The sequence below is a fragment of the Bacidia gigantensis genome (assembly GCF_019456465.1).
Source record: "Bacidia gigantensis strain McMullin 20006 chromosome Unknown contig_156, whole genome shotgun sequence".
In the NCBI taxonomy this organism is placed as follows: domain Eukaryota; kingdom Fungi; phylum Ascomycota; class Lecanoromycetes; order Lecanorales; family Ramalinaceae; genus Bacidia; species Bacidia gigantensis.
In genome coordinates, this window is record NW_025408594.1 from 1,677,330 (window position 1) to 1,701,638 (window position 24,309).

Below are 24,309 nucleotides of genomic sequence, written 5' to 3' on the forward strand. Positions count from 1 at the left end.
AACATTTCCCAACAGCCAACATCTTCATTTTAAGCAAATTAAATACCTTCAGAACCCTGGAAGGTTTTCTCCCGCAACAGTGTTTCTTTTATCTTTGCTCGACTGTGGAGAATGGCGTTCGCACGCGCGAACGGATATGGTCTTCTTGGCAGCTTCAAGGCAATATAATACCTGAAGGCGTTGTAAAATTAGCGGAAATCTAAAGACGTTGCGACTCAGCTCCTGCAACTTGCTGGAACCCAAATCCAGACTCAAACATGGTGGTAGCATTCACCAAACGCCCAACTACAGCAACATCAAGGTCCTACTACAGCTCCATCAACACGGTAATCCTTCATCACCGCCAACATGATCTTTGCCTACGTCAGTGCCATGTTGATAGCCCAGTGTACCTTGATCCTCGTATCATCAACGCCAATAGCACAGAATGATCCCATTCTTGACCTTCACCTGGACATGTCCGATTCCGAAATTCTGGACTTATCTTCCAGCGCCACAGACAGCTTCGATTGCGCCACAAATATCACCACATACCCATATGTCACCACTAGCACGCACAAAGACTACCCCGACTACCCCGTCCCAATAAGCTACTCCCGTATGACGCTCAAATTTCCCTCGCCCCCATCCCACTCCGTCATCAATAAATCCGAAGTCACCTACCTTATCATCATCCTCCTCACCGAGCTTCGCAAGTTCACAACAAAAAGAAAAGAATCACCAATCCCAGTGCGAGGCTTTTATATACCTGGGAAGTGCCATTCCATCCGGGTTGATCCTGCGGATGGCAAGCTGGTTCCGAATTTTACGTACAATCAGTTGGAGACGGCGGCATTTGGGTATCAGGGGTGGCTGGATTAGAGGAGGGAGGAATCCCTTACCAGAGCGGAGGTGCAGATTTGGGAGGAGGATTTGGAGACTTTGATGCCGGAAATGACGTTTTATGGGACCATTGTGTCGAGTTATTTCCTGGTGCGGGGGAAGGGTGTGTAGGTTGGGCGGGTTAGACAATGGATCTAGGAGAGAATACTCAAACTTTGGAGGGCTGTGGTTTTGAGAATGATCTGTACTCATTTGGGACTGAGACGAGCAAATACTGCCATCGTATGACCCTGACCAGAAGGTCTACAGGATTCCAGGCAGTATGGTTCTCCTACGCTTAGAATGATCTCTCAGCGAGATTCGAATCAGGCATATCGTAATGTAGTGTAACGCTACCATGGCTTCGCCTCAGCCATTGGATTGACCTACGAATGAACCAGAACATCATCACTGCTACCCATTAAATCAGAATTGAGTAATGCCAAGACTCGGCAGCCGTGCCTGCAGAAAATGTGACCCAATGACGTACATTCAAATCCTCTTCATTTACACCATCAAAGAGACCAACTGCCCAAGCCCCTTCCCCAACATACCCATAGCTTCACGTTCCCCCAAAAAGTCTGTCTCACTTCACTTCTAATCCTGGCATCTATCACCATCACCACCCCCATACTATCTTCATTTCTCCCCCGCCTCAGACTTCTCACCCACCACCTCCGTCCCTTCTCCTCTCCCATCCCCACCCCCACCCCCACCCCCATTCTCCCTTATCCCCCTCTTCCATCTTCCCTCCCTCAATCCAGTATGACTCCCCACCCCCACCCGCCACCCCAATACTCCCGCGAACTCAACATTGCCCTCCTGGCCGTAACCCGCGCCGCGCTCCTCACCCACCGCGTCTTCCCCTCCACCCAGAAATCCACGCAGGCGAAATCCGACGCTTCGCCCGTCACCATCGGCGATTATGGCGCCCAGGCGCTCATTATCGCTGCGCTACGACATAATTTTCCCGAGGATGAGATCGTGGCTGAGGAGGAGGCGGAGGGTTTGAGGGGAAACGATGGGGCGGGGCTGAGGGGGCAGGTTTGGGAGTTGGTGAGGAGTACGAAGCTGAGTGATGGGGATGGGGAAGGGGGAGGGGGAGGGGGAGGAGGGGAAAGGGAGCTCGGCGGCGCAGTGGCAGGGCAGGAGGAAATGATGGATTTAATTGATGCGGGGGGCAGTCAGGGCGGAGGAAAGGGGAGGGTGTGGGCGATTGATCCGATCGATGGAACGAAGGGCTTTTTGAGGGGCGGGCAGTATGCGGTTTGTCTTGCGCTGATGGTGGATGGGGATATCAAGGTGGGGGTTTTGGGGTGTCCGAATCTGGTGGTTGATGATTCGGCGCCGTTGAGTGCGGATGTCGGGGGTGGGCAAGGTGGAGGGGGAGGGGAACGCGGGGTGCTGTTTTCTGCGGTTAAAGGGCAAGGGGCCGAGAGTCGGCCTTTGTTTCCCCAAAAAGTGGTGTGGGGAAGGATGGGCTTGCGGAGGGTAAAGTTATCAGGATGAAGGATCTGAAGGATATCAAAGACGCCACGTTCTGCGAGAGTGTGGAAAGTGGCCATTCGAATCACGGTGATCAGAAGACGATTGCGGATGCCTTGGGCATTACGAGGGAGAGTGTCAGGATGGATAGTCAGGCTAAGTATGGCAGTATTGCACGCGGCGCGGGGGATTTGTACCTCAGGCTGCCTGTGAATAAGGATTATCAGGAGAAGATCTGGGATCATGCGGCGGGGGATTTGATTGTCAGGGAGGCTGGCGGCGTGGTCAGTGATGTGGATGGGAGGCCGTTGGACTTTTCGCTGGGGAGGACGTTGAGGGGGAATAAGGGGGTTGTGGCGGCGCCGAGGGAGGTTCATGGAAGGGTATTGAAGGCTGTCAGGGAGGTGTTAGGGGGAAAATGATGTGTGGATGTTGGTATCTTGAGGGTCCGACAGTGTTGAAAGTTCGACGACTGCTATTCATCTTCCTAAGAACGTGATGAGATGGCAATTGCGCAAAGAGGCAATCACTGAAATGATTGAAGCTGGAGATTGAAAGTGTGGTCAACTTGGCAACCTATGCAGCAAGTAAGAACCTAGAGCAGGTCATTCCCTGACCCAATTGACTCGCTGGAATGATGGGAAAGAATCATCAATTTGATGTGCTATGACTGGGTTTGGACAGCCACGTCCAGCGTGCGTATTCAGCACAACAACATACGCCCACGGCAACGACGACGACGACGACAACAACAATCAGGCAAGAAATGACATGCACACTGACGTATCCACATTCAAATATAATTGTCAGATGAGATGCACGAACTCTGGTCTTGGCTCTCAAAGGTTGCATGGAAGATCTCGGTGACCGACGTAACCCTGCTTTCATCATTGCCCTGCACCACCACATGCACACCTTACCTTCTCTTTCTCATTTTTACATACAAGCCTCACAGATTTGGTGAGCAACAGTATGCCGCTCGATTGCCCTGCTTGCGCAGTGCATCTATTGTCACTCTTTCCCCACCACCTCTTTCACTTTCACGTTCTACTTTCTAAACCCCTCCATACGGCTACGTGCTTCCAACATCATCTATCTCCTATCCCAATCGTTATGAGAACACACGCTCAGTGACCCTCAGACACAACCGTTTCGGCTCTTACGCAAGATATAGCCTCTGATCCGTCCATGTCCAATCGCCTTTCTCACAGACGAGCTGTAGTTTAAATGTGAAGAGGAGTTTCGACAGTATCGTCCAAGCTTCAACTTTGAATTACCCCAATTGTTCCCCGCACATATCAGAAAATTTTCCCCAGTGACAAGATGGAGAGAGAAAGTGTGATGGCTGGAAACGGCGGTAGGGGAAGAAGGTAGGTTCAAGAAGGGGCAACTGATTTATGGACTGCGTCCGAGCCGAGAACGGGTGAAATCCATCCCTATCATCGCGCTTGAAGATGGCGCTGGAACAAAGGTCGGAGTCGGGCTCTGACCGGAAGTTGTCGCAGTTGACGAAGTGATGGGTTGGTTGCATTGGTACTGTCTTAGTTGTCTTTTTACCGCAAAGATGAGATTGTTAGTGCGATGATGATTGTGGGAGGAGTCTTCATGGGCTGACTCGCCCGTTATGTCGAGGGTCGTCCCCGAAAGGTTCAGCCATGTCGACGGCGCCGTCTGGGGATTTTGCGAAGATCTGTCAGAATGCGGTTGAGAGCTGGCTGGAGTGCGAGTTTTTTGATGGAGGACTGCTCGCGTAGAAAAGGGGGGTGTGGGGCAGGAGAGAAAGCTGTCGAGAATTGTGCATCGAAATCGGGTATGCATCTCGCCTTCGGTTGTGAAGAGTGTTGCTGCGCCAAATGGTGGTGGGTTTTGACTGAAAGGATTTTTGGGTAGTTGAGGCTTTCTCTCATAGATGTCCCTTCACCCGCTCGTCGTGTTCACGATCAGCTCATCTGGGGTAATTCGTACGATCGAGCCATGTTTGGCGTGGAGCGCTGACTGGTATTCGGGCTGTTTCCCTCTGACTTGCGAACGCACGAGTGGTATACAGGAGATTGCGGACAACATGGGACCTGGGAAATTTAATATTGGATGGAACTACAGACTGTAGATTGCTGTTGCGATGTAGTACTGATTTTTGCCCTTCAGTTGATGCTTAATGTTGCATGCATCATGGGTGAGAACTTATTCACCAGGACAAATTCGACTGTTGCAAATCGCAATAGATGGAAAAAGACGATATACGCGTCACTCACGAAAGCCGGAATACTCGTCAGGATGGCCCTTCTTCGGTCTCTTTATCGTTTGTTCTTGGTTGAATGATCTGTATACACTGGCCTCCAGCTACCAGGCAGGGTTTGCCAGATTGACCTCAAAATAGTAACAAATTATCATGTCTCTATTGGAACTTAAGCAGCAACCGAGTAAGGGTAGGGCAAGCTGAAGTAGTAGCGAAGGATCGATTCAGCTCTAGGTATTGAGGCGTAGGCTTAGAGCACAGGCAACCAAATGCTACCGGCAGCTATTCATGACGAGTGGGCTCCCTCGCAACTCGCTCACAGGTGGGTCCTCCTGCTCATCTAATATGTTTAAGGATCTTTTCAGAAGGATGAAAGCCCTCGTCTCAAGGATGGCAAGAGGCCTGCATATCTAGCGCTGACACCATGCAGTCATCCTCAATCATCTTGGCATCCACGACATTCTCGGGAACCGACATCATGGCCTTCCCCCTACAGCAACGGCACTAGTGGATCAGCCATACACTTGCTGTATGACTGCCAAATGATACGTTCACGGAATTTTTAGTATCCGTCGAACCCTGCAATGGCTTCAATGTGGTCCACTCGTCGGTTTCCCATAGTACCGACCATGACGTTCTCGCCAGGCCCCCCCGTCTTCTCCATGCCAGAATATCAAGTTCCTTCGCACTTTCTCGCTTTCTTCACTAACGTTTCACTAGAAATTAATGCCTTCTTATTTTGATATCTCCACGCCAAGGCGTAGGCCACGAGTAGCCTCAATCGTTCATTTTTCACCAGAGGCAGACTGCCAATATTGGCACGAAATTCCTTGACTTATCAGATTATCTCGTACAGGCTACCATGGCGTCGCCCGCTAGTACCCCACGGCCACCCACCGACAGTCCTCCGTATACGCCCAAAATAGCAGTCTTGGGAGGTTACCCCACCGTCGAAGAAGATGTCCCAATCAGCGCGGTCTTCATGCTCCTCTTCCTCCTCGCCGCCGTCGGGCACATGACGATCTTCATACGGAACAAGAAGCGAGGCCACAAATTCCTGATCTCAGGAGCCATGTTTGGCTTCTGCATGGCCCGAAATCTCGCCTGCATTCTACGGATCGTGTGGGCCGCAGAACCAAGTAATGTCTCCGTTGTCATTGCCGCGCAGCTGTTCGCTTCCCTCGGAGACATCTTCGGCTATGTGATCAACCTCATCTTCACACAGAGAATCCTGAGAGCTGCCATCCCGTATTTCGGATGGCGCAGAGTACCTAGTTTTGCATTCATTTTCGTTTATGGACTCTTGTTCCTCAGCGCTTCTCTGCTCGTTGGCTTCACCGTAGGAGCGTATTATACACTGGACAAGGAATTCCTCAAAGCCTCACGCGATATTTCGATTTATGGCAGTACGGTTTTTGCCACGACGTCCGTTCTCCCGTTGTTTATTCTCCCAGCCATATTAGCTGTGCGCACACGAGCCCATGAAGAGAATTTCGGTCATGGCAGTCTTCTCTCAAAGGTGGTCATTGTGCTCTTCGGCACGATGACCATGGCGTGTGGGCAATGGTATCGCACGGGCACCACCTACGCGAATCCGCACCCCAGAGCGCATCCTGCGCTTTATCAGGCTAAGGGGGCGTTCTATGTCTTCTATTTCACAATGGATGTCGTCGTGATATGGAGTTATCTTTTACTCCGCATGGACAGAAGGTTTTGGGTGCCTAATGGAAGCAGTGGGCCGGGCGACTATTCGAAAGGATGGGAGGATGATCGTGTTCGTTTGAGTTTGGTGGGTAGGGATGGCGAGGATGCGATATATAAGATCAGGCCTATGGAATCTCATACTAGCTTGACGCTCACGGGTGATTCGGTGGATGAGCTGCAGCTGCCGCCGATGCTGCATCAGAAAATCTCGTTCGAGTCTTTGCATATCGACTTTGCGACGTGGAGCACGGAGGAGAAACGCCGCTCGAGGAGATGGGAAGCGCAAGAGAAGCGCCTGTCTAGGAGGTCGGTACGGGATTGAGGATGTTCTCGCGGGTGTTGCAACTCTGACGAAGAAGACTGGCGGGAAAGGTCAACTTATGCTTGAATCGTTCACATCAATCGAGTCCTGTCATTTAGCGGGAATCTCTAATTGCCATACGCCTTACGAAATAATGTTTCAACTCCCACCATTATAAGATCATTATTCGCGAGCTTTTGCAATCAAGGTCTCACCTTCCCACTTTCGGCCCCCTTTCTTTCTTGTGGAAGTACCATCTCATCACGCACTCGTGCCTCCTCTCAATCGCATATGAAATCAGCGAAATACTTGGAGATAGATAGACAGAGAGCCTGCCAGCGCCCATATGCTGATTCTCCCCATCAACTGCTTTCCGCCGCAACTCTCATGCCCCAAAATCGAAGCACTCGCACTCCCGGAAACAGCACATTGCGGATCGTGGCGGTACGCTTGCGTACCATTGCTCTGCTCCATTCGGTCCGCAGATATTGCGTTTGTATTCTCCTTATTTTCTGCTAGTGAGGTTTTTTGTAGAGACGGCAACGAGGACGAGTAGTAGGAAGGAGGGAGAGGGGGAAAGGCGTTTATAGCACTGCTGAGTAGTGTTGGTGTGGTGCCTTGATAGGCTGTACTTTCGACGGAGAGGGTTTGCGAAAGGGACAAGGGGTAGGCGTATTGGTAGGTTGTGGAGCCGACCACGAGGGTTCTGGATGCTTGTGATGGTAGAATGTTGGGATAGGAGATGGGTTGGTTGGGTAATAGGCTGGGTTGATTGTTGATTGTGGCTTCGTTGCTTCGTACTCGGTCAAGTACGTCGTTCGATTCTTGTGCTTTTGGATCTTGAGGTCTGATAGCTGGACTTTGTTGCCGAGTGATATCCACGTTTTGTTCGTTTGTATGGTCAGTGGGAATGGATGAGTCCCGAAACCGTGGTTTGTCGTGTTTTGCTGCATCTTTTCCGCCGTTTTGGGCATTTACCGTGTTTTCTGGAGGTGTTGGAAAGACGCCAATGGGCGTGTATACGAGCCCATCTGTCACTAATGGGGCGCCATTTTGTGGTGACTCACCGCTTTCACTGTCATCAGTAGGTTCATTTTCCTTGGGGTTTTCAGGGTTTCCTTCTGTAAGGCCTCTTGACGCAGCATCTTGCGGGGGCCGACTTTCGTTGTTCGTATAGGCGGCAGGATACGTTGGATTTACTTTTGGAGAGGGACTGGACCCTGGGCTGCGGTCAGAACCCGTCTGTCATTTGGCTCTTCGCCGTGGCCTTTGGAAATGGTCCCTGGTCCTTGCAATGGCGAGCCAGCCTCGTTTCGAACACTACTATTTTTGTCATGGGATGGGTCTGTGTTTGACCCTTTGCTGTTCTGAGTAATCTTCTCGTCGTTTGGTGGGCTTAGCGAATCTTTGGGATGTCTCAGGACTCGACCAGCATCTTGAGACTCCTCAAGAGATGCTGGATTTAGGACTAAGGGAGTCGATTCGTATGAGCTCGGATCGACTACATTGGGATCATCAGATACATAGGGATCACCAGATGTGGGAGCCAGAGCGTTCGCCTGGAGGAGTCTCTTCGGAGGATCCGAGATAATGAGAAAAGTACAATTTGCAAGAGAAGGATCAAGCAACCTTTTCAACCGATCCTCGTAGCCGACAACACCTGGCTTATAAACGTTGACATAAACTTTAGAAATATCAATTCCACCATACACATTTCTGACCGCCTGTGAAAGTGGGTGGCCTCCCACTGTAGCTGGCGGACAGGGAACATCGTTAAATCTGTAGGGTAGTGTCTCTGACAAAATGTAGACAGTTGATAGCTCATCTTTGTCATAAGCAACAGTCAATGATGTGTATTTGGGACCTGTTTTGCCACATTTGTCTCTTGCTTGTACCACGTCGAAAGCTAAGTAGATAGATGACAAGTCAAGGGAAATTGTGAGGCTCATCGACCCCTCTTGCTTTTTCGACTCACTAGTTGATGACACATGAATGGCGAAATTATCTACTTCACGATTTAGTAAGGTCGGGCCAGATGTTGTGGCTGGATACGCGGCGTTGCTTGCAGTCCGATAACTTGATGTGATGGTCGGGTCACTGGCTTTTGGAGCAGCTCTAGTAATAACAGAGGCAGTAGGGAAGCCTATGCCATCCTCATGAAAAGTGGTAGGGGCTGTATCTAGATAATTGCTACACCATTTGTCCGAGGGACCGTCTTCGAAGAACAATGCATGTACGCTCGTTGGCTGAATGGTGCAGGCTTCACAACAGCTTTCGTAATTGAAGTGATACATCGGTGTCATGGTGTGGTTTATCACTCTGGACATAGAGAGCTCTATACGTCTTGAGTGGGAGATGCTGCTAATTAAACTAGCTGGGCAATCCGGATCTACGTCTTCTTCAACCAGCTCTTCCGAGAGCACTCCAGTCCCATGAGGTGTCGAGATTGAGTCAAAGCCTCCTTTCGTTCGATTATGCCACAAGAAGCCGGTGACGGTTGTAGAAGGAACGACCTTGGAAAAGGCCATAGCGTGTACAAGAAGTGCCTGTACAAGAATACAAAGTTGTGGAAGTCGCTGATGGCTATCTGTACAAACAAGACGATTGTGAAGGACCATGGTGACTGAGTTTACAGAACGAAGTATAGGGTAACAAAGACCAAAATGTTTGCAGATGATGGGCGACAAATTTCTCCTGACTGAAGTTCAATGCTTTCTATTTATAGAGACTTGCATATGAAAATCCGTGCAGAGAAGGCGCAGCTTCTATCGCAGCCGTCCTTCATACGCGACGCAAAGGTAGCTTTGTGAAGGAGTACTTGGCAAATCACACATAGAAGTAGCGAAGCCCAAGAATGAGGGGATAACAACAAGTTCCCAAGCTGTTCCGGTCATATTAGTCTAGGCACCAGCTGATGCCGGCACTGAGCGAATTCTTCGCCACTGGGTGTTATTGCATAAGAAGTTTCAACTTAGTTGTATAGAATCATATTGACGATTGGGTTGGAGGCCTGGGCATATAGTGAACATGATTATCGTTATTTATGCATGCCTCGTTCTAGTGTATGGCCACGATAGATGTTTTCAAATCTAGATGCTTGGATGTCTCAAACACATTTACCCCTACGTGCAGGTTCCTTGGGAATTAGCGTATTGAGGACAAATTAGCATCATTGGCGTAAGAAGAGCGGGTTGATACGGGAGAGCGCGGCAGAGAGGGCGTTGGAGGATGTTAGGTAGGAGGGGAGAGGGCGGGGGCAGCAGAATATACCGGCGTTGGGATTGAGAGGTTCAATTGCGGGGTGGGGGGTAGTGGGTGCCGGTTGCAAGCGTGGAGATGGGAGGGCGAGGGGAAGGGGTAAGATGGTGGTAGTGGTGAGAAGGTGGAAATGGGTTGAGAGTAACATTGCGGTTCGGGTTGGTGCAATGAACGTGAGATGAAGCAGGGAGTAGCTGTCAGTGTTGATGATAAGGTCGGTGAGGTGCTTGTATGTGTCGGAGGATCGAAACAATAGACAAGCAGACAGATTATTCAGATGATGTAAATCAATCCTAGATTGCTAGATCAGGACTGGAGTTGTAGTAGTATGAGCCAGTCAAGTATCACGTTACTCGGTGCCTGTCTATCGAGAACTGTGGAATGTCTTAGATCAGCCACATAGGAAATCTTGATTCTTTCATAGCAATCGCGAACTGAAGCGACACAGCTCGACTGCCACAAGCGTCCGAAATTCGGATTTTCGTAATTTGTGATGCCTGTGACTTGCTCACGACACTTCAGCTCCCTGCAAGATCTCTTCTTCTCCCTCGTACTCAATCACATCATACGGATTATGCAGCAACAAAACACAATCCGCAATGACATGGAGATCATCCTTCTCAACATGAAAGCTCCACTCTTGCATCCCGTATTTCTCAATCTAACTCCCAGTCAGTAGCCTCCCTCTGATACCCTCGAGCGATGACAAGAAGAACAATAAAGAAAAAAACACGCATCTTGGTCAACTCTTTCCTTACCCCCAAGATCCACCTTTCGCCCTCGCCCATCAAATCCAGACCTCAAAATGAATGAGACAAAAGAAGGGTGGGGTCAGACTCACAGCATCCCCCAGCTCCCCAATCACAGCCAAAACCTCCTCAAAGCTCCACCCAATCATCATCCCGCCATGCTGACCACACCTCAGAAAGACCTATTCTTTTCTTCAGCCTCCATTTCCTTCTTCCCAATTTTCCCCCTATCCCGCACTCCAATAGCCTCCTTCACCGCTGGGTATGCACTCACATCAGTAAACTTCCTAAACACCTGAAAGCCATCTGGGTTCCTCAGAGGGTGCGCGCGCAGGTAGGTGATCTCTTGCCTCATTAATTGCACGGCTTGTTGCGACACTTCGAGGGAAGTGGAGGGGGCACCGGGGGTCGTGAAGATGAGCGTGCCGTAGGTGTATGGTGGACGGGAGGGGAGGGGCGAGATGGGGATGGGAAGGGTGAGCGGGGCGGGGGGCCAGGCTGGGGGATGAGGTGGTGGATTGGTGAGAGGGAGAGTCAAGGGTGTGAGGGGTGTTGTGGTGGGGAGGGCGCTGGGAAGGGGGTTTGAGAAGGTGGAGGGAAGGAAGGGGAAGGTGATGATGAAGGCGTGGGGTTTCATTGTGTGAACGGGGAGGTATTGTGGGGACGAGGAGGTAGGTGGCGAAATGAGAGAAGGATGTCTTGCCAGTAGATGAAAGTTTATGCCTGCATATGAGAAAGTGGATCTGTTTTGGGGGACTGAACCTGAGTGGTCGCCCGACCGGTCCACCAGACTGTGAGACTCTGTGCTATTTTTGACCAAAATATTCGAGGTGGGCTTCATACAGATGGTAGTCTGTCCGAAGTACCATTGTGAGAGAATCAGAGGTGTTGTGACGATGTGATCAGATCGAAACATCTTTTTAGAGATAAGGGCTTTAGTTGTCGTCTCTCAAGCCCTCTTCAGTCTTCCCTTAAGCAACTTATGTGTTCCTCAAAGCTGCCTTTGGGCCGTCACCTCGCGACCCAAACGCGGATAATGTAAGACAATCCGGAGACCTTGATTGCGGAAACAAGACAATTTCGCGCTTCATTGGCCCGTAAAGCGCTGCTGGACCTTAGGCGCTTCAGTGACTCCGGAGAATATGGTGATCCAGATCTGTACATGTGATGAGTAAGCCTCTCTTCTGTTGACCCATCGTGTGGACTTTCTTTTAGCCATTCACATTCTAGGTCGTCGGTGAAGATTCTCCACATCCGCTAACCTCTTCCAATGATATCACATAGGGTATCCACTCACCGGAATATCCACAGGTTGAATGCGATAGAGTCAGAATCGCCGAGCACGGCGACGACTTTTCCCATAATGAAACTCACAATCATCTTACTCCTACACATCATCGCCTTCAGCGCCCAACTTACCCTCCCATCTCCATCAACAACCAATCTCACAGACCGCCGAGTTACCTGCATCAAGAAAGCCACCGCACTCATTCCTATTCCTCCCGTACCCTCCTCTTGCGAAAACCTCGCCTACCGCATTGGCCTCCTGCATGGCGCCAAAATCCAGCAAGTCTTCGCTTCAGCCACTAAAGCTCCTGTACATCCACTCCCCTTCCCGGTACCCTACTGCTGGACAAATATCCTCTGCCAAATCACCCTCGATTTCCACGCGCCACAAAATGCCGACATCTCGAGCTTAGCAGAAATCGCTATCCAGACCCATTTGGTCACCGTGGCTTGTTTCGACGATGCGCTGGAGGGCCTCAATTCAGCGGGGTTGGCGGAAGTGGGGCGGTTTGGAGTATTGCTCGCGACTGTCAGTACTCCAAAAGAGGTACCGGGGACGGAGTGTATATATTTAAGTGAGCATGCGGAAGAGGGGAAAGGAGGTGGTGGGAATGGCAATGAAACGTTGATAGTCAATTGATCAAAAAGTTGTAGATATGGAAAATTATGCAGAAGTTGGACGAAGGGATGGATCTTATGCATACTGATGATTCCACTCTAATTGCCGACTCTTATTGGTCAGTCTCACTGGAAGATAGACCCTTCGAAGGCTGTCGTTTCCAACGGAGAGCGTGGGAATAGAGTAGCTAGAGATTAAAGACTACCACTCCATTTCATAAAGGCCAAGAAGTCACATGGCTTTTCCGCTGGAATAGCTCTATTTAATGTATATATCTGCAGAATATGGTGAGCTCATGATGGCCCTAAATCCATGCTCATGATGGTACTCTACGAATATAGTAGGAAGTAGACAGCAACATCTTGTGCCTCGAATGATGTACATTAATTCGGAGATAAGAGGACAAAAGGGGTCCAATCGCCGGCTTGGCTGACAGTGCCAAGAGCGGGGTCTTGGCATTGTATATTGGGCTTTCTGTTTTCACTGTCAACTTCATCCGTGTTCCATACGATGATCATCCTTTAGGTCGGTACATCTGGTGCTCTCTTGATACCATGGCACACAGTATCACAAATGACTACCCCAAGAACAACATGTCTTGCATCTTCCGAGACAAGAACTAGTCCAGAAATCCCATGGCTAATGACTGGGGGTCTCAAACCCTGTACGAAATCTTCCCAAGGCCACTCATTTAACAGCGATATGAACATGCTTGAACCACATCCCACGCTCCATACAGATCTTCGAGGCTGTTTCTCTAATCTCAAAGGTATTTCTCTCCCCACATTATTGCCGCATAGTCTCGGCTATGGGGAAGACTCCCACGCTGACTTGTCTCAAGTCAAAACCTGCGTGTCTGGCCATCCAGTCATTCCTCGAAAACCCATGTATTCTACATTGGCAGATCGACATTTCGAGTACCCCATATTGAAACGCTACATCCGATTTAGCTGCAGGACACTTGTCGAGCCGAACCCACATGGGCATCTCCAGCTTCTGCATGACGTCTCATGTCATTCCTGAAAACTTTCCTATCTCGAAAAAATGGGATTCACACGCTGAAAATGAGAGAGATCTCTTATCCCGCATTCGCGTGAAGGAACCGGAGTAGTACCTGCTCAACGCGACATGATTCCCGAGACTGTGACCTTGCAGATGATACCGCGCGGACGGGCTGCAAGATTTATCACGCTCTTCAGAGACGCCAATTATGTCAACGATTGCTCAGAGTGCTCACATCTCATCTCATGATACCGGTCATGCTTGGGAGACACGGGCACCAGTTGAAGAAGCTCAGACTGAGTTAGCATGCCGTGTCTTTTCAGGATTAGCACGTGCTTTCGTGCTCAACCAGGTACCAAATATTAGCGCATTCAGAGACATCTGATAAGCGCATAGCTTCCGACTCTTAACCCTACTTTTGGGTCTTCAGAACATGCGCACTCCACTCAGCCTCTTCGACAGGCGCTTGTGCGTGCATCAATCTGGAATGCCAGCCAATGAAATGCCCATAATTGGGCAAGTGACTCAGCTTCTACACATTTCCACCAACGCACACCCGAGCTTTGGCGAAAGACAAGCTCCTAATTCTGAAGTGGGTAGAGTGAGCTGGGTCCACCTCAGGTCCGGTTCTTTCTGCTTGCTGTTATTTACCTCCTCTCGTGTCAGCTCGACAATTTGGTGAATGTCACAGAGACTGAGGTTATACTCGCACAGCAGCATGGCATCGCGATTTCTCTCTCTTATCTCAATACTCTGCTCGCTGTCTTCCTACAGCTTCGCAAAGCCACTGCAGCAAGCCGAGCAAACCGAAGACCTGGCGATTACGAACACAACTGGACAGTCGCTAAATGATGCGTTTTGTGGTCCTGCACCAGAAGATGACCCCGATGTGATATCTCTAAATTCCACCGAAATTATTGTTGAGGTAAGCCAGCCGCTCGAATTCAAGCTGACTCAATATCCAAGACCAATGAGAGCTTACATGACCTGTCATCTAGACGGCAGGGTGGTATTCACCACGCCGCAAGGCAGCCTGTTTGGATGTCTTTCTTCTTCTCCATGTCGGACACGCAGGCCATTGTCAAGGAACACTCGACAAGGACAGCAACGTTCCGTTAGTCTGCGACATTGACTACGGGATACCCTTCAGCGGTGAATTGGACATTTATATCATCAACAAGTCTCAGCTCTACGTCCATCTTAATGGTAAAGCCTTCTTCAAAAGCTACAATACCTGGTGCTATATCGTGGATTTGCCGCACAACACGGAAGCTGCATCCGCGAAGAGGCAGATCGTCGATCAAGGGAATTCCACTGCTGAGGCAGAAGATCCCGGAAATTTTGCGTGCCACCAAAATCCACCACCGGGTTGGAAACCGCCGACGATTCCATCCACAGCTTTACCAGTGGGAACCTCTTGAGGGTTAGACCAAGATATTTGAACCAACCGTCAATAGAGTATTCTGTTCGTTCTCATTGTTGCATAGCCGTTGGCGAATGGGCATGGCGCTTGGGGTAGAAACAGAAGATCAACGATTGGCTGCAGACTCATATCTTCATCCTTTGATATACTTTCGCATTCCTGTGGATAGGCCTTGATAGAGGGTTTGATCTAGCATTCTTCTGCTCCCTGCTACTTTTCTCTCGATCCCACTTCAACCAACGTTCATCAAGCGTCTCTGAACCATAAGACTCAAATTCACAGCTTTCACGAACAAGTTTCTGCCACGCGATATCATGTCCCTGCTTTTCAACGAAGAAAATTGATCCCGAAAGCTTGCGACGCCTCAAAATGACCAGCCAAGGTGGAATAGGTGTTTCTGATACATCCAAGCCTGGGCTCTTTACTTTGCGAATTGAATACATCACGAACAGCAAGCCCGTCTACGACGAGCACAAGACACTTCCAGCAGCATCTTACAATGTACTCCTTCCTCCCAATATAATCACATGATTCCACCACTTTGAACACCAACCCCCCCAATTCTCCCCTTCCCCCAATAAAACCAAAGATCAAACCATCTCTCACCCGTGTCTTAAACTTACCAACCCCCTTTGAAGCACCTTCTCGTTCACAAGTCTCACGCACACCAAAACCCTCCACAAACAGAAACATCCAAGAAACAGTGCCCCCCCCGGCCAACCCTCCGCACACGCGTCAATGCTTCCATGTTTCCTAATCAGCCCATCTCAACCCAATCACGACATCCTCATTAATGCAGATGATATGTGACGCATATACCTACATGACTTGAGATATCCAACACTCTCGAAACATTTTCCTCCTCTCCTAGACTCATCACCCACCAGGGAACGTAGAATGCTGTTACCCCACCCCCGCCCTGGCATAGCATGAATTCTGCAAGTAAGCCCATCCAACCTACTCATCGTACCCTGGCATTCTTCACCTTTCCGCTTATCTGTTTATATTGTATTGCACTTATTGTTGTAACATCCTGACCTAGCCCGGCCCAGCCTAGCATATAGTGTAATCAGTACCACGTCTGGTTCCATTTTTGCTGCGACGCGGTAGGGAGGTACCTGATGTCGGGGGGTGAGGGTCGGGGGTTGAGGGTTGGGGAATGGGGAGAATGACTTATATGACAGAGAAATAGCTGAGATTGCAATGGGATTCGAGTGTTACTTTGAATAAGGGGTACGTTGTGTGGAGTTGGTTGTATTTATATGTTAGTAATTATGGGTGGTGCCAGCAGCTCCTTTGCCCGACGTTGCTATGAACAATCTTAATCTCTGAGATCCTATCTATCAATATTGTCCGTGTCCACAGTGCTAAATACAGCACTGTCCCCCATCGACTCTCAAATCCTGTTAACACCAACTCGTTAGCCCTTAATCCTCTAATTACCCCACTCGACCCATCTGCACCCAATCAAGAGAACTCAAAAGAAAATTCTAACTCACCAATCCAGTCACATACCCCCCGCGCCACTACAAAGCAGCACCAACGGCCCCGCCAACTCCTCCGGACTCCCCATCCTCCCCATCGGACACCGTTCCCTCCACACCGCCCTCGCCTCCTCCAACCCTTCCCCCTCATTTAACACGGTATCCATATACCCCGGACTCAGACTATTGACCCTGATGCCATGCACGGCCCACTCGGCCGCTAGACTGCGCTTCAAGCTCACCAGCGCCGCCTTACTCGCATTATACGCGGCCTGCGGCTGCGGGAAATTCGTCTTCTGCGCGCTGATGGAGGCGATGAAGACGATCGAGCCGCCGGTCTTCTGGGCGATCATGGTTTTTGCGGCGGCTTGTGCGCAGAGGAAAGAGCCCGTCGTGTTGATGTCGAGAGTACGCCGCCATTCCGAAGCTGACATTTGTGTTGCGTGCGTGCAGCCGACTACGCCCGCGAAGGTGCATAGGATGTCGATGCTGCCGAGCTCGGAGGCTACGCTTTGCGTGCTGGTGTTGACGGCGTTTTCGTCCGTTACGTCGACGGTGCGCCTTATGATTCTAGCTTCGGGGAAGTCTTGCGAAAGTGAGGATATCTGGGAGATGGCGGTGTCGGAGAAGGAAAGGTCTAGGAGGGCGAGGCCTGTGAGGCCGTGCTCGAGGAGGGCGCGGGCAGAGGTGAGGGCTAGGGTGCCGCCGCCGCCGGTGACTGTGGGAAGATGGAGATGTGAGCGGGTTGGTCGTGAGCGGGGGAGGTGGGGACTAGGATCCAGTACGAACATTTGGCCGCTTCACGTACAGATTGCGTTGCCTTCCACAGAGAACCTGTTGAGTGCCCTGCCTTCCGCGTTGAGGTAGTGGGGCATTGGAGGGGGAGGACCGGTCATGGAGGCGCTGGTGCCGGTGGAGAAGGTCATGTGTGGGATGGCGCGAGAGGTGAGGGAGCTGCGGGCGTCGGGGATGCTGTTGGCTTCGGCCATGGCGAAGGTCATGGATAGATGAAGGTTGAGCTGTGTTCTCAATTGACCGCACGCCGTGAAGGGATGTAGTTGGAGACTGGTGGAGTTCTTGTGCTCATGCTAGTAGTGCTAGGGCTCTGACCAGCGCTAGTGGAGGCCTTAGGAGACCTGGAACTCTAGGGGCTATTAGGGAGGGTTTACTACCGAGAAGCTACGCATACAAGCTGTAGAACACCTGCTGGTGCGAAAAGAAGGCCAAACACATCCGGTCCTCCAGAAGGATATCATATCAATGGCATCTGCCAGATTCTCTTCGATCTCTCTATCGGTCATTCTGCGGTTGACGAATATGGCGAGCAGGGCAACGAGAACGAAGGCACGGTAACAAGCCAATCGGGAGACCTCTCTTCTATGCTTGGACAGGATAGATCAGGATACGATGAGAAGATAATGTTCCAATGATTTTCACTTGTACCCACACGCTCCGTAATGATCCTATCTTATTCCCCGAGATGATCATGCACTAGCGGCAATATCTTTACTCGACTGCCTTTGTTTCAAAGATCGGATGGTAATTTTGAAAAAAATTGCCTTACAGATTCCGCCGCTTACACTTCTCACTTCAAGCTCATCTTCCTGAGCAACAGGGAGCAGGACAGATGTATTTCTTGCAAGGTAATTGCTAGACTCGATGACGTACTCTATCCTCTACTTGAGGTTAGACTCTGCGGATGTTTGCTTGTTGTCTTTGTAATCCGGATGTCGCGCAGAAGTGAGACATAAATGGAAGCTGTGGTCTGCTTTCCGAGAAGCTCATCCTCTGACGTGTCAAGCCTGTGTCAACTTGCCACAAATGACGGGAATCCTGGAGAAGAGCCAGATCGTGCCAATTGTTACGGAAATTTTACCATCGGACATTGACCGCGAGGCAGCAAAACTTGGTGACAAGTCCCAAAGGCTCACTGCCGTCCAGCCATCTGCGAGGTTCGAGGCGGACACAGTGAGCACAGCTTTGCATGTCCTAGATGCTGAGCGAGACGCCGTTGCAAACCTGAGCCACATCTATCGTTTCGAAGAGTCTGCGCGCAAAGGCCTCGCTGACGCGATCAATGCCGTTGCCAAGTTACCTGGCGACGGTGGAAGATTGATAGTGACAGGAGTCGGGAAGAGAGGGAAAATTGCCGAAAAATGCGTTGCCACCATGAACAGCTTGGGCGTTCGAAGCAGCTTTTTGCATCCAGTCGAGGCAATGCATGGAGATCTTGGAATGATTGGGCCGCAGGACATAGTCTTGATCATCACCTATTCCGGGCGGACCCCTGAGCTTGTATCAATGTTGCCTCATATTCCTCAACACCTTCTGCGCATCGTCATATCCGGCTATCTTGACTCGAAAGACTGCCCTCTCCGTCAAGCTCCCAGTGCTGGCGAATGTATTTTCTTGCCCGCGCCGATACCGGTCTCTGAGACCCAGTCCTTCGGCATCGCAGCTCCAACTATTTCGACCACGGTGGCCCTTGTTTTGACAGATGCACTGGCACTGGCAACTTCCAGGATCTTACATATGGACCCACAAGCGGCGTTCCGCAAGAATCATCCCGGCGGTGCGATCGGTAAAGGGAGCTGATGTACGTAGAAATTGTCTCCAGATCAGAGGGCGTAGTATCATTTAATGAAGCCATATTTCCCCATCGTATGCAAGGCGAGGACCTCCAAGCGTCCTTTCCTTCCACTCTGAGGTCCAACCAATACTGCCGTGGACTGGTCTCAGCAGTATCCGCCACTGCGGCAGCGTGGGGCAGCACGGCGGGATGCTCACGAGGTGTGAGGTGATATGGCGAGAAAGAAGGTGAGACCCGATAAGCGGAGCAGGGCGATAAGGAACGGCCACTAATGCAAATGCGGCTAAGCGGCGCGTTGATCTACAGATTTCCCCAGACCTCTAGACCTAGACCTCCCCCAAAGAATGCTCCATCAGCTGCATCCACAGGTCACAAGCAGCTGCAAGTCCGCTGCATATATCATCCCTGCCATTCCTTTGCTGCACGGTACCGCCTTCAAGAGCCCCTCAGACCTGCATCGACAGCGATATCGTTTGCCCAGATTCTCCCGTCCTGAAAGCCTAGCTTAAGCTTCCGTACCTTGACTCTAGGGCTCAATTGATGACTCTTATGCACAACTGTGGAACTCACACCGCGATCGGTCTTCGCACAATGGAGGTCTGAGCAGCCAGGTTTCCCAACATCGTCGAATCAAAATTTAAGCAGTTGCTCATCGCAGCTTGCAGCCTGACCTGCCTAGCGCTAGCTTGGTGTCGATTCCCCCAACACCACCAAGGCATCAGCGTGACCCCGCACCACCCACCTCAAGGCGTGACCGAGAACCGTCCTGTGTCTACATCCGTCAACATGGAGCCCTGTCACTAGACAATCTGAAAGAGTCATAAAGGCGGTCACCGGCTTCGACGTTGCCAATTGAATTCTTGGGGGAAGGGGGATGAACCCCGAAGTAGCTACGACAATGTGACCGCTTGATCATCTATAGACCTTTTCGAGCCCTACACATCATCACTATTCTTCTTTAGCTGTCAACATGCATCAACATCCTCGTCGAGCTCCCACTACCTCCTCACCCGCAAATTCGCCTTCGACTAATCCCACACGGACAAACAATCCCAGAGAACGCGATAAGCCTTCACCAAGAGTGGGATCATATAGAGATGTCTTTATCGAGCAACCCTATGGCCCACGAGAGAGCGACGACAGCTTGCTCCAAGCGCCGGAGCTTTCTGATGCTGAGAAGGCTGAGATTAACAAGGGCAAGCTGAATCAAATTGTCCAAGTTCGTACTCCAGACGATCGAAGAGATCATTGCTGACATACATGTAGATGTTTTTCGCCAGGGTAGCGTTGGTAGTACTCCATGCGCGAGTTGCGCTAGCTCCTGCCTTCAACAGAGACAATCAACTTCGCAATCCAACCAACTGGGTAAGCCATAATCTATGATTTCTTTGAGCGCTTGGCTCCTGCTGTCGGCATGGGCTGACGAATTATCGTAGTTTGCTCTTCAACTTCCCGAGACAGACTCTTTACGTGACTATGTCCGTACCTGGAGAACATGTGACGCAGTGGACGCGCGCCCTCCACCGATGATCATCGAAACCTTTCTAAATGTGCAAGATTCTACAAGCAGTCAAAGCCTAGTCTTCATAGATGATAATGGAAAGAGATGGGATGTGGAAGAAGCTCTTGAGGCGTCGTCAAGCTCTGCTGGAGGCCTTGATGAAGCCGCCAGACCAGAGGTTATACTCGAGCGTTGGGTTATACAAATAGGAGGGCCAGCACCGGGAAAATCACCTGAGGAATATCCCCTGGCAAGACTCTACAAGAGCTGTGTTCTCATGTTCAGGTCGCTCTTCACACTTACAAAGGTCATTCCAGCGTGGAGGATCAGCAAAAAACTACTAGCATCACGAACATCTACAAACACGCCCAAACTGAGGTTTCGCATTTCTCAGGATCTAAGCTTGGGCCAGCGATCTCAACGAGACACTCTGACAATCCCTCTGTGCCCCAATCAAAGAGACTTGATCGACCAGTTTGCCTTTGATCCCATCCATACGCCCGCAGGCCCTCTCTCCGTTCATGTCACATATCGTACGTCCTGCGACTTCGCCTTTGCAGATTCGGAAGCTCTTCTGAGTTCCCGATTCATGGGGATGGACGAACCTTTTCAGACTCGCCCCGTAGCTCGCAGGCAAGAGTCAGCACCAACACGTAGACAGTATATGGGTTCCGAAGACACATACGATCGGCGAAAACAGAATCGACCGTCATTAGCAGATCAAGGACAAGCCTACGGGAGTATGTCAACATTTCATCAGACGGGCCCCCGGCTGGTACGAGCCCACTTTCAGCGCTCCGAGCCGCGCGTATTGCTGGGAGTGAGTCCCCCGAAGACTCTGCCCTTAGAAAAGAGAGACCCAGCACCCGATCGAGTCAAGGTTCAAGATCGTCCCTTCGATCAGATGCTGCACCTAGAGCTGATAGACGACCATCAGTCTCTTTCACGCCATTCAAGACACCGTCCCTATCTGCCTCGCCATCGCAAGCTGAGCCTGTTTTAGGGTCCTTGCCTCGAGGGTCATCAGTAGGAAAATCTTCCCCGTTGGCTGTTTTGGCCGAAGCACGTCATCCCTCTGGCCCGATTCCACAGCGAGGCTCACCAAAGGCAACTGAGCACTCGAGGACGCCCTCGCAAAATTCACCTAAACCCCCTGCTCCTCAAAGGTTCAGCAGCAGCTTTGGCCATCGGAAAGCCAAGCTCTCTACTGGAGGGAGTAAGACTGAGGACGATGCAAGCAGTGGGAAAGCAAGTGCCTCATCTTCTGCAGCAGCCCAGCCAGGCTCTGGCGTTTTGGCCGAGGGAGGTAATAGCTCTGGATCGCTCCAGACAGATGACGACAACATCTCAGATTTCTTGAAGATGCTAGATCAGAAGAAAGATCTCCGAAGTTTTCGACCAAATCAGCAGCACGCGCCATCCGAAGCTTCCTCTCGCAGAACTGTCGCGGCTCTTTCGAAATTCCAGCGCATGCGGGACGCGAACGCAGCTCTGTCGGAGTCAATGTCCTCATCTCTCATGCTACACCGATCATCCAGCTCTTCAAGCCGCCAGCTCGCCAGCGTACCTCCCATGATCGCTGGTACGTCTATATCAACTTCGTCTTCGCCTGGCAAACCGATTTCACCCCATACACCACATACTCCAGCGATCCCATCTCGGCTCAGTGCGCAATACCCTACCTCTTCTACCTCAGAACAAACCCACGAAATGACTGCTCCGGAGCAGGAAGAACCCCAAGAACCAGAAGAGCCAGCACCCCGAGGAGCAATTAATATCCCTTCATCTCCCCGTATCCGCCAGCCAAGTTACAGGCGTTCGAGCTCAGCAAGGCAAGGGCATAGAAATTTGCCTCTGGATGACGAAGACGAGATCTTTCCATTTGCCATGCGAAGCGCGAGCCTTGGCTTCGACGATCGACCTCCGCCAAGCCGCAGCGCTCTCGTCGGGCTACAGTGTGATGTCAATAAAGACGAATGTGCCGTAGGCAATCCAAGTGTGGACAACCGGCCAACTTTTGGTCCTCCTCTCAGTCTTCCGGAGCATGAGAGTCCGTCAATGGAGCGTCAGCGCTCTTCTGACGGCCAAGAAAGCAGTGGTCCCTATTCGCGACGAGGCTACCCGTATAGGCCGCAAGTAGGCCGCGGCAGGGGAGACATTGGGCCCCAGGAGTCGTCTTCAAGCCTAATGGAACGAGGGAGTCACAGTGGGAGCTCCGACCAGCGAGGAGGACGATACAGCTTCTCTCGACCGACAAGCGCAGTCGAGGACGAAGAGACACTTCCTTTTGCATTTGAGTCCGGAGAGCAATCTCGCCGGAGCCGAGAAAACTTACGGGGCGGCTTGCACAGCGGCGGAGACTCAGCAGGCTCGAGCAGGAGAGGGAGCCGCAGGGGTGGGAACTAAAGTGTGTCTAACCCCCCCAAAAGTATAGTTACATGTCATGTTTGCTGCCGGTTCAGTGCAGCTCGCATAGCGCTCGGCGCAGGGAGATTTTTCTATCTTCATTTACACGAATCGGACAATGTTTTGGTATATATATTTGCTTGGCTCGTGACGCATCTAAGGCAAAAAGGGAAGAGGGAAATAGATTGGATTGGGAGGGAACGGCGTTGGTTGGGGGTTGAGGGAAAGGAATGTTCGCGCCGTGGAGGAGGTGTCTGATCATATAGATTGTATTAAGGACAACGATGTCCAGACGAATCAAATAACCGTCTTCCCCTGAATTGTGCGAGTCTAAAAGCAGGCTGAGGTACTCTCTGAACGCGTGAATAGACGTCTTCTGCCCAGGCCTTTTCAGAGACCGGAGCCACAAATCGATGCGGACTCTCCTGCATTCAGACCGTAAGCACCTGGTATATTCATGACGTTTGATTGGTTGACCCCTGTATGCACGATACGGCGACGCCATAGCTTGCCGATCCCTACTGCGAGTCATCGCGAACTCCCAAGACCCCTCCTCCTACAGTCCCAAGTACCTGCACAGTCGACTCATCGTTCTTCTTATTCTCTCCTCCCCATCCTTTTCTTATTCTTTGTGATATAGCCATCTTCCTCTCCTCCTGACAACATTCTTACCCACCCCAGAACAGAAAGCGCGACCCACTCGATCAGAGTCCCAAGAGCCGCATTCCTCCGACGTGGCCTGGAAACACCTACCTGTCGACACCTATATTCGCGACCAAGCGCACCTTGCAGAAGCCTACGTACTAGGCAGCAAGCTTCTCGTCCTCTTCTGTTCCTCACCTTCCGTCCTCCTCCCAGTGCCTTTAAATAAGCCGTGATCCTCGGAGATTACAGCGAGGCGCGTCCTTTGGAGCAGCCGGGGCAAAACCAAGTGCTCCGTCACGTATCTTATGAGCTATCTTCTGTGGAAGCACTTTCTCGAAAATGATGTCGATCGATTCAAACATACACTGGCGAGAGCCACCTTCAACGCCAATACCCAGAGTAAAGGAAAGAGCGGACACTCTGGTCTCTCCACCAGCCCAGGCGCCACTCTATCTACCTCACCCACGGTGACCAAGAGTAGGAAGCCAAGTGGGCCACAATCAAAGGGTGCCCAGAGCTTGAAGCCTCCACAGCATGGAGAATCAATTACACTGAGCAGGGCAGACATCAATTGGAAAGATACCTATGGATGTACACTCCTACACTATATTGCGTCATCCTCTGTCGCCGGTGCTTCTCAATTTGCAGTAGCCCTGCTCCAACTCCCGTTGTTGGATCTCTACATCCAAGACGAGGAGAGCGGATGGACAGCCCTCCATCGTGCTCTTTATCACGGCAACGCTACAATCGCAGCCGCA

At 51.0% G+C, this 24,309-nt stretch overlaps 5 protein-coding genes across 5 annotated transcripts; 3 read left to right on the forward strand and 2 right to left on the reverse strand.

Annotated features, from left to right (window-relative positions):
- Positions 1–5,444: 5,444 nt before the first annotated feature.
- KY384_002806 (uncharacterized protein) lies at positions 5,445–6,589 on the forward strand (the record flags this gene model as incomplete). Its single annotated transcript, XM_044811328.1, has 2 exons — positions 5,445–6,444; positions 6,468–6,589. 2 exons carry the CDS (start codon positions 5,445–5,447, stop codon positions 6,587–6,589), a joined length of 1,122 nt encoding a protein of 373 aa, XP_044672211.1.
- Positions 6,590–6,884: 295 nt separating this feature from the next.
- Positions 6,885–8,890, reverse strand: KY384_002807 (uncharacterized protein; the record flags this gene model as incomplete). The annotated part of the gene is made up of 2 exons (XM_044811329.1): positions 6,885–7,746; positions 7,788–8,890. The coding sequence occupies 2 exons, from the start codon at positions 8,888–8,890 to the stop codon at positions 6,885–6,887; spliced, it is 1,965 nt and encodes a 654-aa protein (XP_044672212.1).
- Positions 8,891–11,957: 3,067 nt separating this feature from the next.
- Positions 11,958–12,521, forward strand: KY384_002808 (uncharacterized protein; the record flags this gene model as incomplete). Its single annotated transcript, XM_044811330.1, has 1 exon — positions 11,958–12,521. The coding sequence occupies one exon, from the start codon at positions 11,958–11,960 to the stop codon at positions 12,519–12,521; it is 564 nt and encodes a 187-aa protein (XP_044672213.1).
- A 3,930-nt stretch (positions 12,522–16,451) lies between these two features.
- On the reverse strand, positions 16,452–16,843 carry KY384_002809 (uncharacterized protein; the record flags this gene model as incomplete). Its single annotated transcript, XM_044811331.1, has 2 exons — positions 16,452–16,548; positions 16,581–16,843. The coding sequence occupies 2 exons, from the start codon at positions 16,841–16,843 to the stop codon at positions 16,452–16,454; spliced, it is 360 nt and encodes a 119-aa protein (XP_044672214.1).
- A 1,387-nt stretch (positions 16,844–18,230) lies between these two features.
- Positions 18,231–19,004, forward strand: KY384_002810 (uncharacterized protein; the record flags this gene model as incomplete). The annotated part of the gene is made up of 1 exon (XM_044811332.1): positions 18,231–19,004. The coding sequence occupies one exon, from the start codon at positions 18,231–18,233 to the stop codon at positions 19,002–19,004; it is 774 nt and encodes a 257-aa protein (XP_044672215.1).
- Positions 19,005–24,309: the final 5,305 nt, after the last annotated feature.